Source organism: Pempheris klunzingeri, chromosome 1 (assembly GCF_042242105.1).
Source record: "Pempheris klunzingeri isolate RE-2024b chromosome 1, fPemKlu1.hap1, whole genome shotgun sequence".
Lineage (NCBI taxonomy): Eukaryota > Metazoa > Chordata > Actinopteri > Acropomatiformes > Pempheridae > Pempheris > Pempheris klunzingeri.
This window is the reverse complement of record NC_092012.1, coordinates 35,384,900-35,398,252: the sequence shown is the minus strand read 5'-3', so window position 1 is coordinate 35,398,252 and position 13,353 is coordinate 35,384,900. Positions and strand designations below refer to the sequence as shown.

Here is a 13,353-nt window from a genome sequence, read left to right as displayed (position 1 = left end):
GTAGAGCAAGAACAAAAAATATAAGTGATACATTTCCTTCCTCAAAAGCGTTGCTGCCAGGGCTCGTGTGGATCAGCGTGTCTCACAGCCGGCGCAGAGTCGCTGAGGCACCGCTCTCATTCTAATAGTGTGCCAACGAGTCCGGACCGGGGCCGTAGATCTTAAGGCTGGTGTGGAGGTTGACCCTTTGGAATAGACGAACGAAGGCCGCGATGATGAACGACCTCTGATCCTCTCTGTGTGCTGCTGGAACTTCTTGTCCGTGACTCATGACAGTTTAGTTTTATATTTTCATAAACACTCTTTTGATTCACGTGCTGCTGAACAGGCATCGTTGTGAACTAAGCTCCAGAGGTTTTTGAGTGAACTGAAGCACGATGTGACAGCAGAGGACTAAATGGTTCCTTCTGAAGGTGCTGGTGATTTATTCTGCGCTCTGTGAGCCAGAGGCCAGGGCTGTGATGAATATGACCTTAGCTCCTTCTGAGAGGAGAACTGATTCTGTAGCTGTGAAACAAGCACTGAGAAGTGAAACAGTGGTAGGCAGCAGGAAGAGAGAAGGAAAAGGTGGGAATGAAAACTCTATTAGCTGCCTCTGCCACTGGAATTCATCAGTGCTTGTCAAGACAGCTGCCCTGAGTAGGCAATGAATTAGTTTCAAGTGTCTGTGTGCTAAAGCAAGCAGGAGGAACATTAATACTCTCTAATCAAGGGCTGTGTTGGCATATTCCCTCCGTTGTCTCCCTTCTGTTATTCTATCCCCCGCCGGAGACAGATAGACAGAGCCGAGGAAGACAGGAAGACACGCCTGGTTAGCTTTGTTGTTGACCATAGTTAGCTGTGCTGGCAGGTCGTGCATCTCTTAAAGAGACAGTTCACCCCGAAATCAAAAGTGCATATTTTTCATTTTCCCTGTATTTTTTGGTGAGTTACAGAGGTTTTGGAGATATCGTCCACATCCACTCATGGATGAGCTCGTTCTCGTGACTAACAGAGCGCCACTGAGCAAACTAAGATTTCTGCTCAGCCGAGGAGGGGCGCCATTAGCGTCTACATCCGGCGCCGTCACGAGCCTCTGGTCCACGAGGAGCTGTGCGGTGAGACGGTTGGCGGGTACAGTCCGGTAGAAAATAGTTCCTATATGAAAGTGCTCTCAAGGAGGTCACAGGGAGGTTTCTGGAAAGAGACTTTGTGGTTGATATCCAAACCTCTAGATGGATAAATAGCACTATGAATTTATGTGTTTTGTTTTTAGGGTGAACTGTCCTTTTGGTTTCAGGTTTATAGGTTCGAGGTTAATTGAACTTCACCTCAGTGGGGGTGGGAGTCTGATTCCTACTGGACAAGCCACGTGATGGTGTAACCAAACACTGTAATGTTGTCACACTTTGTTGAGAACGAGCCAACGGGGAATGTGAGAAAAACAAGCTAGTGTTTCAGAGTGGCTGGATATATCTCAAAAAGTGAGGTGTGATCAGGGCTCACAGTCCCGGTGAAAATGAAATGCAGGTGTGTGAAGAGGTGAAATCAGCCTGCAGGAGACTCATCGGTGCCTGTTTGAATGGCTGCAAATGCCTTTTACTCCTGGCTTTTTCTGCAAACCAATTCCTTTCATGCTACGATTGTTTGAGAAATTTCACATAGTTGATGAGTGTGCTAGCGGCAGATTTTAACTAGTGCTGTAAAAGTGACCCAAGGCCAGCAAAGAAGTGTTTGAGATCAACCTGCGTCTTGATGCAGAGCCACTCCTTTTGGTTTCATTTCACACGCTGTTCTGCACATCCAGTGATGCTGCAGGTACAACCTGATTTTAGCACTATGCCGCCGTGCTTTCAAGCAGTATGCCAAGTGCTAGCAGTGGAAATCGTGTCACTTTCAGTAGGAGACCTGTGCTTTGAAGAGGTTTTCAGTAAGTGAGCAGCGGCGCCTCAGATAGCATGCTGTTCAGCTGCATGTATGTGGACCTGCAGTGTGGTCATTGTTGGGATATGAATATATTGGCTTTCCAGAGAGTAGCTTAATGCAATGTGCAGATGAAAACAAGACCCAAGTAGGTGAACAGTCCCATCTCCAAGAAGGCGCATAAGCAAATTAAGTGTGACCAAAAGCTTTAATTCGAAAGGCAGAAGGATTAGGCTGTTTGATGAGCAGATTTAAGGGTGCAGGCAAGGGGAACAAAAAGAAACACTTCTGGCCAAGCGTAATAATCTTTGAAAATGTTCTTTAAACCCATCTCCCTGTGACGTGTATTTTCACTGCACTTCAACCCAACATCTTCCATCCTCAAGATTAAGGGCTTTTATCATGTATCCTCTCCCTCCCATGATTGCCGCTTGATATTTTTGCTTTTGACGTCTCCTTTCGCACTCGCCTTTTTCCTCAAAGTGGACTTTAATAGGTTTAGGAAATGTTACATCTTAGTGCACTTACAGACAAGTGTATTACTGCTCTGCTAAAACACTCTCTCTTTTAAACAAAGTTGTCTGATTTAATCCCTTAAGGTTTCACACGTTGGATGAGGCCCGCCTCAGCGAATGCTTGCTGCCTGTTTTTTTTTTTTGTGTGTCTTGCTGGACTCATGATTATCCTCTTTGTTTCCCCCTCCTTGCAGACTTTTCACACACCCAGCTTGGGGGACGAGGAATTTGAGATTCCTCCCATCACGCCTCCACCTGAGACGGAGTCTGGCCTGGGTCTGTCAGAAGTGGACTCAACCTTCCCGGCAATGCCAGAGCCCCCGGTTCCACACAGGGGTCCCTTACTGCCCCAGTTCCCCCCCCAGAGCCTGGATCTGCCCTCTATTACCATCTCACGCAACATGATGGACCAGGAAGGCTTGTCTGTCAACAGCGGCCAACCTTTGGTGAGCAGCGCTATGCACACACACGCCACCAGTAAATCAAGAAGCCTATTTATTTTCTGCGACTGGAGAAATGTTCCCCTCATTTGTCAACACACTGGATCCTGCACTAGCGTAGCTCTTCTGTGTGTCCTTTTTTTGTTTTTTGTTGTGGCTGCTGCTCCAGATGTGGTTCCTGATGGTATGTCCAGGCTAAAAGATAGGATTTATAAGAACACACTATCAGAGACCCCTGATATCAGACGCATACAGTCCTTAAATGAGCCCTTTTGCTGAACCGTAATGTCACCTTCACAGTTTTGGTATGCCTCCTGTTGTCAGTGCATCTGGCGCAGCATCTGGCCTTGTTTACAACACAGGAGGTATATGATCACATTGAGTAAATGTCATGATATTGTGTTACTTACTGTGAGGATTTAAAAAAAATAGTAGCAAAAAAAAAGCACACAGTGTGTGGATGATCCTCCTCTCTAAGGTGAGCAGATGTGAATAGATCACAGGTGTTAGACTACAAAGCGCATTCAGCCCCAGAAGGACGGCGAAAATGGGACCCAAAAGTGCCACAGTTTCACATGCTCATATTTAATTCATGCTGCCTCCAGAAGCCTTTTTGTGCAGTAAATGCTGAGGCATGCTTCTGTCCAATGTCACAGCGAGTCCTCAGAAGAGACAGAGTTTAGAATCAGCTTTGTCTTTGTGTTGTAGAGAATTACCCTCCAAGAAAGGACCAGATGAACTTATTTTTAGCTTAATCCTGCGCCCTGTGGTGCGGACGGTCAGACGTGGAACAGTAGATGAAGTAATCACTTGCTTTATGTTGATACTGTTATGTGCTATAGATGGTTGCAGATTGTTGTCTTGGGGTGGAAAGGCATTTTGAAATGCCACAATCACAGAGGCACTGAGGAGGAAAAATGGAAATGTCACCGGCTGACTAGTTGTCTTACAGACCTATTACACAAATGGAGGATTCATTTAGGAGAGAAGAAATGAAAGGACAGAGGCATGAGCAGAGAGATGATGATGATGATGTTGTTGATGATGTTGATGTGAGGCACACACACACACACACACACACACACACACACACAGAGGAGGTGCCTAGCTGCATGGATGTGCTTCACACCTGCTGCCCTCTCCGACACATTTGTTGAATCACACCGACACTACAGATATTTATTTACATTCCATACGAGGACGGGGCTATAACATTTTACAGCTCTTTTTCCTGCTCCCATGCTTCTGGCATGTAAAATAATTGCAGCTTTTAAAATATCTCCGCCGCATACAGTAAGTGAGCCCCACAAGGCTTTTGCCTAAAGAATTTTCATTTCATGGTCAGTTAAGCTTTCTACATCTGGAAGAAACGGAACCTGACACAATTACATTCCTGACTGTTCTCACGACTTGCTGGAGGATTAGATTTGATTCTCAAACATTATTCCTCTTTAACACCATTTGCATGGCTCATGTCTCTGATTGTGCGGAGACTCTATTAAAAAGCGAGGGGAGAATGTGGGCTTCTGCTCCTTGCCTCGTGGCTTTGTCGCCGGCACACTGCTCACCCGTTATCTGTCATCGCACATTGTAGTGCAGGAGGGCTCGTGGTGGCCCTTCATTTTTCCTGTAAATGGGATTGATCCCCAAAAGTCTTGTGCCTATAGAAATTCTATTCATCTGTGGTTTTAGATGAACACAACTTTATAAACGAGATAAGTAACAGCGCTGCTCGCAGTGCATCCTGTATACACAGACGATGATTTACGAAGGCCCTAAGAGGGGTGTTTTGTCATTTTGTCAGCGCGCTGATAAAGGAATGACAACCTTATATACATGATTACATTCTGTGTTATTTGTTATGGCTGCAGGGGCAAACAAATAAACCGTGCACTATTGCAATTACATTTTTCATCAAGCCACCACGCTCATATTTCCCAAACAGTTGTCTTGGTTTTCTTTTCGCATACTAGCTCACTGGTGGAGCATATTTAGTGTGTGTGTGTGTGTGTGTGTGTGTGTGAAAGCCTGTCTCTTATCAGAACTTAATGAGAAAGCCAACCAGTGAATATACCTGGGCTATTTTCAAAAGCTTCTTCCATGTCATTGCATTGCCAAGTGTTCTGCTAATTCCTCTCCCCATAATGTTCAGCGTATGTCTTGCAAATTGGCCACAGATGCCGGGCTTGTACAAAGAGAAATACATTTTCTCAGCTGCAATGTGCCTGGCAAGCCCCGAATCTGAAGTCATTATTTATTTAATCTGCTCTCCTAACAAGCTTCTGACTCTCATTTTTGTCTCCCAGCATGTGTCCTCCTGATTTGTGATTGAATCTCAATAGTGCCAAATAGTACTGGAGTTAGAGCTGCCAGTATTGCTTTATTCACAATTTCTTCTCGATTTTCTCCCCGCTGCACAGCAAGGGTCTGTGGGTTCTATTTCAGAAACACCTGGTGCCTTCACCACATTTTAGGTTTTTCTTGACACATGTAAGCATGCACTGAAATGTTCTCCATGATTGGATCTGAAGCCTACAGAAGTCAACTAGTTGTATGAGATGTTAAGATCAATATTTAGGAGATATGAGCCCCGCTGTCTTATTACATTTAGCACTATGTGGTGATGCATTATATATTTTTCATTACCAACTAGCTGTTTCACATGCCATTAACTTTACAGCAGCAGCAGCAGCAGCAGCAGAGATATGCTAATGTCTGACACGGCGTAGTGTGTCTGGACCACATGCATCATGCAAGATGAAAGTGCGGCAGAAAAAGTCGGCAGTTGTTTGTTGTCCACAGGATTCGATATGCCTTGATATTGTGTAGATTGCCAGTGAGTATAATAGCTCTCGGTTTTGACTGGTCAAAAACCACTATATCCTGAATTAAATGGAAAATGTGAGCACTGTTGCAGAAAGCATGTTTTTCTGCACTTCCCTCTTATCTCCCTTCCAAGCCAAGAAGCACTGACATGAGTTGTACATCAATTTAGGAGAGTGGATTTTTTTTTCGCTCTGTTTCTTTTTTCTTTTCTCCCCCGACAGACAGCCATTGTGACATATTGGGTCAGTCAGAAATGAAAGATATTCATGCAGGCATGCAATACTTGTAATGAAGTCTCAGCTTGACCTTCTGCATGATTGATTCTGTAATTTACTTTTCTCAGGCAGCTCTCAAAATGAAATGATGTCATGTTGGACAAGTTTTAAATACCCATAATGCATCAGGAGGGATGGTGGAAAAGGGGTAGGGGTCAGCGGCTGTACGGGGCCGAGGAGTCTGAGGGGGCGGGGGCCGAACGGGGGTGGGGGAGGCAGAGAGGCAGAGAGATTTGTTTTTAAGTGGGGGTTAGAGGTTGGGGAGATAGATGGACTGAGTTTGCACAGCACAGAGAGAGAGAAAGACAGAGAAGTGTGTTTGACGGAGACAGGGCAGGGGAAAGAAAAACAATTTATCTCCATGCTATTATAGCCTTTACCGGCATTCAGAATTCCATTTTTCTCATTTGGCTTAAGCACAGACTTCAGCAGGTTGCTGAAAATGGAGGAAAAAAAAAATAAAATGTACCCGTTTAGAAGCCGAGTAAAGGAATATGTGCAGAGCACTGATAAACTATCTTTAATAGGACTGACCTTTCATGCTGGCGAAAGTTACTGGGGGATTCATCCTTATAATTACCATATAGATGATTTTACCCCTCTCCTGCCATGGAACATTTCCAAGAGCTCTGGCATTGATTGAATGGAAATTGAACTTGTTAACATTCTTTTCAGCCTGTTACAGCTCAGTACATGGTGCCACTGTTCATACATTCCCCCCAAATTCTGATTTCCAATATCTTTAAGAACAGACCGGAGCCTGCTTTCATTGACATCACTGTGGAGATTTTTATCGCTCGGTGAATGCATAATCTTGCATTTTGAGTCCAGCTGCTGTGTGTGTTTATTGGTCCGCGTTTATTGTGGAAAGGGTTTCACACGTTGTCAATAGTGGGTGTTTTTTTCTCATCTGCTAGTTTTCAGAACGCGTCATGTGGCCCTGTGTGGAGTGTTTTCCGTGTTAAGTGTGGTTGAACCCAACAATAATGTACAAAACAAGCTATTTTGTTCTTCTTTTTGCACCATATTGTTAACCGCATTACGATGTTGCCAGCTTTTTCAGCTTTCACATTAAAAGCGACACAATGGGGAGAGTATCACAAAATGAATTTACATTTAAAAAAAAAAAGCTTTACTGATTTGGGAGCAGATTTCAGCTTGTTAGTGTTGGACGCACAAACACACACACACACACACACACACACACAGACGGACAGACCATCAGGTCTGTGCTCGTGTCGAGGTGTGCTGTCTTAGGAGGGCACATCTGGCCACTGTGTACTCAAGATAAGGACTTATTTGCAGATTTACGATGACTATCAAAATATCTGGTTAGATGTCTGCTGTGACTGCTGACAATACTGCAATCAAAATGCAAATGCGAAGGTGGAGGGACATAAATAAACATCCTGGCACCAGATTCAGATTCACAATCAAGGCAACTGTTTCTCAGAATGATTTTTTTTTTTCTCTCTGTGTGTGTTATTAGCTGTTATCTCGTCATTGAAATCAGATGTGTGCTGATGCTGGTGTTTCACTGTCGACGCTCCTTTGTTACATTAAGTGAAAGGCAGAGCTGCTGTTACTCCAGTCACTGCTGTAATGTGGGACAAAATAAGACATTTAGCAGGCTCTTGGATGTGATATGAGTAAGTGTTTAACTGTGGTCATCAGAGCATACTTCTAAAAATGCACAACATCCAAAGGCCATTTAGAGGAAATCACCATATTCCAAACAAATTGCAGAATGGGCCATTGCTCTAAGTCAGAACTGCATCGTTGGGATTGGGCAAAAGTGTTATTATACAGATGGCCACGACTAATGAGCTCAGTGTGTGCGTCTTTGATGTTCGCAGCGAGCAGAGAGCAAACTGCGAGCCATCGTGTTCTCAGTAATGAAGATGACAATAGCACTTGGAACATGGCGGGTTGCAGATATGTAAATCACAGTCATTTGGTCACAGGCTTGTTTATTGCAGCTTTTATTTGCAAGAAAAGTGAAAGCTCCCGTATTTGAAGAATCACAACAATATGTCTTCAGTTTCTTCCCCACCTTTGCCTCACATTCGCAGAATCTTCCTCGCACATGTAAATATAAATCCGCTCTCACTTCACAGATTGTATTTATGATAAGCAGTAGACATGGCATATGAGAAAGAAATGGATTGTAGATCCAATATGTTTCTGTCTGAAATGGTGTTACAATATTGTTTTTGAAGACGGGCATTCATAAGGTTCTTTCAATAAAGCCAGGTGTGTGGGTTTATGATGTGTTGATGTTGGGAGAGATTGGGTTTGTGCTGCTGAATACCAGATGGATGTACCCAGGGAGAACAAATCACCTTTTCTGTTGTGTTCACGTCCCCTCCTCTGTTCCATGTCAGCTCTGCTGGCTCTCTGATCAGTCTTCCCTCTGGGGAGCTGGCAGTCCTTGTAATTTCATCCTTGCCACAATCAATGCAAACATGTTGCCTGCACCTTCTCTGAGACTCTTTCAAGAACCAAATGTTTTACCGAGAAGAAAGTGAGACATTTTGATAACGTTATTACATTATACCCTGGAAGAGAGGGGACCTGTCCAAAGCTCTTAGGGTTCATATTTTCAGCAAGTTGATTTATGGAGTTGATTATATAGAAGAATTTTTCCACTACTTGGCAGTCAAACATGATCTATGAAAAGTGCCTCTTTCACTGAAGTATAGCCTTAAAGGAACGCCACACTACAGGCCACCTCCAGCTTACCTGACATGTAGGCGCATGCATACAAACCACAACTCCAACAGTATTTTTATTGTGGCATTTGAAGTTATGTACCACAGCGGCGGGAAGTGAGTCCACTGTTCCCCTCCAGGGACCGGGCAGTCAAAAGCTGTGTCACACATTTCCATACAATAGAGTTTTGAAACGAATCAACCGAGCTGTGTAGCCATCTATTACTGGCTTATAAAGTTGGCTCCTCGGGTGTCAAGATAATTTATCATGGCCTGCAATAGAGACATTTAAGACCCAGGACATTGTGACATGTGATCTGCCACATAACAATCAGCAGAATCCAATGACCCGATTTCCTCTCTGGTGAAGAGATGCAGCTTCGTGCAGTGGGCAGCAGGGTGTCATCGTGAGTGCAGAGATATCCTCGAGCGGGAGAAAGGAGGTGCAAGTCTAGGCCGCCAGAAACTCAAGGGCAGCATGAAAGCAGAGCGAAAAGATGTAGCATTTGACTATTATTTTCTTTAAGAGGCCGTAGACAACTTCTTTGCTTCAACTTAGAATTCTGAAGGTAATGTTGGTTGCACAGTTTAATGGCTGTAGAATAACGACATCGCAGCTGTTTAGGTCGGTTCCCTACAAGCCTGGTTTTCATTATGCAATTCTCTGCATGATTCCTGCAGGAAAAATTTAATCTATCCATCCATGTTCTATACCGGGGGTACACCCTGGATTGGTCGCCAGCCAATCACAGACGACCATTCACACTCAGACTCACACCTACGGGCAATTTAGAGTCACCAATTCACCTCAATGTCTTTAGCCTGTGGGAGGAAGCTGGAGTAGCCAGAGAACGTGCAAACTCCACAGAGAAAGTCTCCAGGGTCAAACCACAAACCACACTTCTGCCGGCCAGCAGATTTGAACCTGAAACCTTCTTAATGTGAGGCAGCAGTGCCAACCACTGCAAGGCCGTGCTGCGCACACGACAAAGTGTGTGGAAAAAAAAAAAGACATTGCAATACCTTTTTATAGGAGAAGCCTAAAAATACTCTGTTTGAGACTTAATACAAAACTTGACCAGTGAAAACAAAACCTAGTGATGCTTCTTGCGACCAGAGAACGAGCTTTATGAAGCTCCAGGAACACTGGAGTTACCTCCATAATCTGGCCAGTGTGCTGCTGGATTTACAGAGTGAAGGGTGAAGGTGTTGGAGGGTAAAACTACAAGTGGCTTGTTGGCAGGGGTTGGTAAGCTAACAGCGAACATCATAACTTATAGGACGGACTTCACACCTTCCACTCCACTCTTCCACTACTTCAAATCAGGATTCTTACTGTTGTTTCCTTATTTGGACAGAAGCCAGGCTGCCAACGTTAGCGCTGCTTTTGCTGCAGTGTAACACAGCTTGGAAGCACTGGGGGAGGGGGTAGTTGAAGTCCATTTCCTCTTTAACAAGCCCCCTTTTGCTTTGCTGTCAATTCCTTTACAGAATATTGGACAAGGCCATCTTCGCCAGTACCCGCCCAACCCAGCCATGGTGATGAAATCCATCATCAGCATGAACAGCCCCAATGGGATGCTACCACGGAATCAGCTGACCACCATCAACCAATCCCAACTCAGTGCACAGCTGAGCCTCAACATGACAGGACCCAACATCGCTCACACTTCCCCATCACCGCCTGCCAGCAAATCTGCCACGCCGTCTCCCTCCAGCTCCATCAATGAAGACGACCAGGAGGAAGGCAACCGGGTGCGTGAACTTAGAGTTGGAGATCATTTGGATGATTGTATTAAAAGGAAACATCCCCCTGACGTTAAAGACATTGTAGTAAAATAATTTTTGCAACTTTGCATTTCTTCGCAGGTCATTGGGGAAAAACGACCAGCCCCCATAGATCCCGCAAAGAAGCCCAAGACTCCAAAGAAGAAGAAGAAGAAGGATCCCAACGAGCCCCAGAAGCCGGTGTCGGCCTACGCCCTGTTCTTCAGAGACACCCAGGCTGCGATCAAGGGTCAGAATCCCAACGCCACCTTTGGAGAAGTGTCCAAGATTGTGGCCTCCATGTGGGACGGTCTTGGAGAGGAGCAGAAGCAGGTAGGTGTAACCTGGAGTAGAGAGACTGTGTGTGCTCTATATGGGATTTATGCCTAATTAAAAATGAGCTGTATGTGTCCATTCACACGTACCTTTGTGTCATCACAGGTTTACAAAAGCAAGACAGAAGCTGCCAAGAAAGAATATCTAAAAGCCCTCGCTGCTTACCGTGCTAGCCTGGTTTCCAAGGTGAGAAACGGTTTCTTGTTTTCACCTGAAAAATTTGTGAATTTGACAGAAAAGTGAATTATGATTCTTTGTATTACACAATGCACTGTGAAGTTGGAGAAGGCACTTTTACACAAACATCAGAAGCAGTTTGAGTTCAGCCAACCTATAGTGACACTTTTCAGACGTGAAAACTGGCTTTGTAGGTCATTTTCGATATTTTCCTCCTTCCAGGCTGCAGCAGAATCTGCTGAGGCGCAGACTATCCGCACCGTACAGCAGACCCTGGCCTCTACCAGCCTGTCTCCAGGCCTGGTGCTGCCTTCGCCTCTCAACCAGCACCCCTCTATGTCAGCAGCTTCCCAGGCCCTCCAACAAGCCCTACCACGGGCTATTGCCCCAAAACCTCTGCAGATGAGACTAGGGGGCAGTCAGATCGTGACATCAGTTACAGTTTCCCACCAGAACATGTCCTCTGGGATGCCACCGCAGATGCTTGGCCAGATGGGTGCCGGAGGGGGCATGGTGGCGGGTGCCCAGTCCACAGCGGTGTCTCAGATGAGCCCGCCGATGCAACAGGTGCAGCAGCATGCGATGCAGCAGCTCCAGCAGCAGCAGCAGATGCAGCAGCACCTCCAGCACCATCAGATGCAGCAGCAGCAGATGCATCACCAGCAAATCCAGCAACAGATGCAGCATCAGCATTTCCAACACCACCTCCAGCAACAGCTGCAGCAGCACCACATGCAGCAGCAGCAGCAGCAACAGCATCAGCATCAGCAGCAACAGCATCAGCATCAGCAGCAGCAGCATCAGCATCAGCAGCAGCATCAGCAGCAGCAGCAGCAGCAGCAGCAGCAGATGCAGCTGCAGCACATGCAGTTGCAGCACCAGCTGCATCAGCAACAAATTCAACACCTCCAGCAGCAGCAGCAGCAGCAGCAACAGCAGCAGCAGCAGCAGCAGCAGCACCAGTCCCAGTGTTCCCCACCCCAGCACTCTCCTGGTACACCACATTCAGTGGGAGGCTCTGCATCACTCGGCAGCCCCCAGCCGGCCCCACAGCAGCAACCACACCCCTCCCAAATCCAGGCCCACGCCCAGGTCCTGTCCCAGGTCAGCATTTACTGAGCCAAATGGAAATCCTCTCTCAAAGAACAGGAATAGAATAAAAGCATCGTTCCAAGTTGCTTTTCTGAGTTGCACTTAAGAAGTGTGTAAGATTTAGAATGTTATACCAAGAAACTTGTCCATTGTTATAGACGGATATGCACTCGTGTGTACAGGGGGGTGAACATGATAGCCGGGCCTGTTCTGTCATAGGCTCAGCCATGACAGAGGCCTGTTGGGGCGAGTGCCCAGTGATTGTTTATTCGTTTGTTTGTGAGGTCTTTCAGTCGTCAATTTAAACTGACTGGGCACAGTATGTTGAAAGACGTGTGTCTTTCACTGTTTAATTTAACAATAAAGCTTTATTTATAAGGCCTGAGTTGTCAGTTCAGAAAGGACATTTCAAAGACGTTTCAACAAAAGGATTTCTATCAGCTCTTGCCTGGACTGAATGACTCACAGGATCCTTGCTGGAAACCAGTAACCCACACACCAGTCTTTGTTCCCACACTGGCCAGTATATAGCGAGACTGTCTTTACTCCAACCTTTCTCTTTCACCCATCAGTCTCGCAGATGTAACTGTTCAACAATGGCGTGGAGGAAATGGTTGATTGAATCGTCACATGTTGGAGACCCAGTGATATTTGAACACATTTAAACCATGTCACAAACGCAGACACTGTCTTGAGGAATAAAGGGAACTGAAAATAAAAGGTCTTGGGACGCAGATCTGTGGATAAACGAGTGAACAGACTGAGACAGAAACTGCCATAAATCATTCATGTCATCACATCATCAAACTGTAGCTGTAATCTGCTGTACATGTTTTGTAGAGTGGGGAGTGACGACACCTCCTTTACCCAGTAATCGACCCTCCAGATGATTTGCCCAAAAGCGTGTAACTGGCACACCCCCCCCACCCCCCCACCACCACCAACACCACCACCCCCAAAAAAATCTTCTTTAATCTATTTGTTTTTACTTCAGATGTTTAACAATTAAATTATGTTTTTATTTTGTGTAACAAAGGGGATATTTTATGGTAAATACAAATTTCCGGATCAGGGCAGATGGTTTGGGGATTGATGTATTTTTACTCTGCTCCTTGATACCGTCATTGTTTTAAAAAAGGAAAAAAGAAATCTAGCAGAGCCAGTTTGTTGCACTGCCAAAGCCAACTGAAAAGGCATCGGAGGTATTTTTGCCAGCTGTACAGAAGTCCCTGGATTAAAAAAAAAGAAAATGTTGTACATTTTTCATATCACCTGTTGTAAAGTTTTAATATGTGAGGCTTTAATTAAAACA

The 13,353-nt window shown here is 45.3% G+C and overlaps 1 protein-coding gene across 1 annotated transcript in view; it reads left to right on the top strand.

Moving 5' to 3' along the window:
* tox3 (TOX high mobility group box family member 3) overlaps window positions 1-12,955 on the top strand; it is a 38,431-nt gene extending 25,476 nt beyond the window's left edge. The window contains exons 3-7 of the mRNA XM_070830389.1: window positions 2,612-2,863; window positions 10,161-10,424; window positions 10,539-10,769; window positions 10,878-10,958; window positions 11,172-12,955. Coding sequence (XP_070686490.1) covers window positions 2,612-2,863; window positions 10,161-10,424; window positions 10,539-10,769; window positions 10,878-10,958; window positions 11,172-12,068 — 1,725 coding nt within the window. The 3' untranslated portion in view covers window positions 12,069-12,955. The remainder of the gene's footprint in view (window positions 1-2,611; window positions 2,864-10,160; window positions 10,425-10,538; window positions 10,770-10,877; window positions 10,959-11,171) is intronic.
* The last annotated feature ends 398 nt before the right edge of the window (window positions 12,956-13,353 follow it).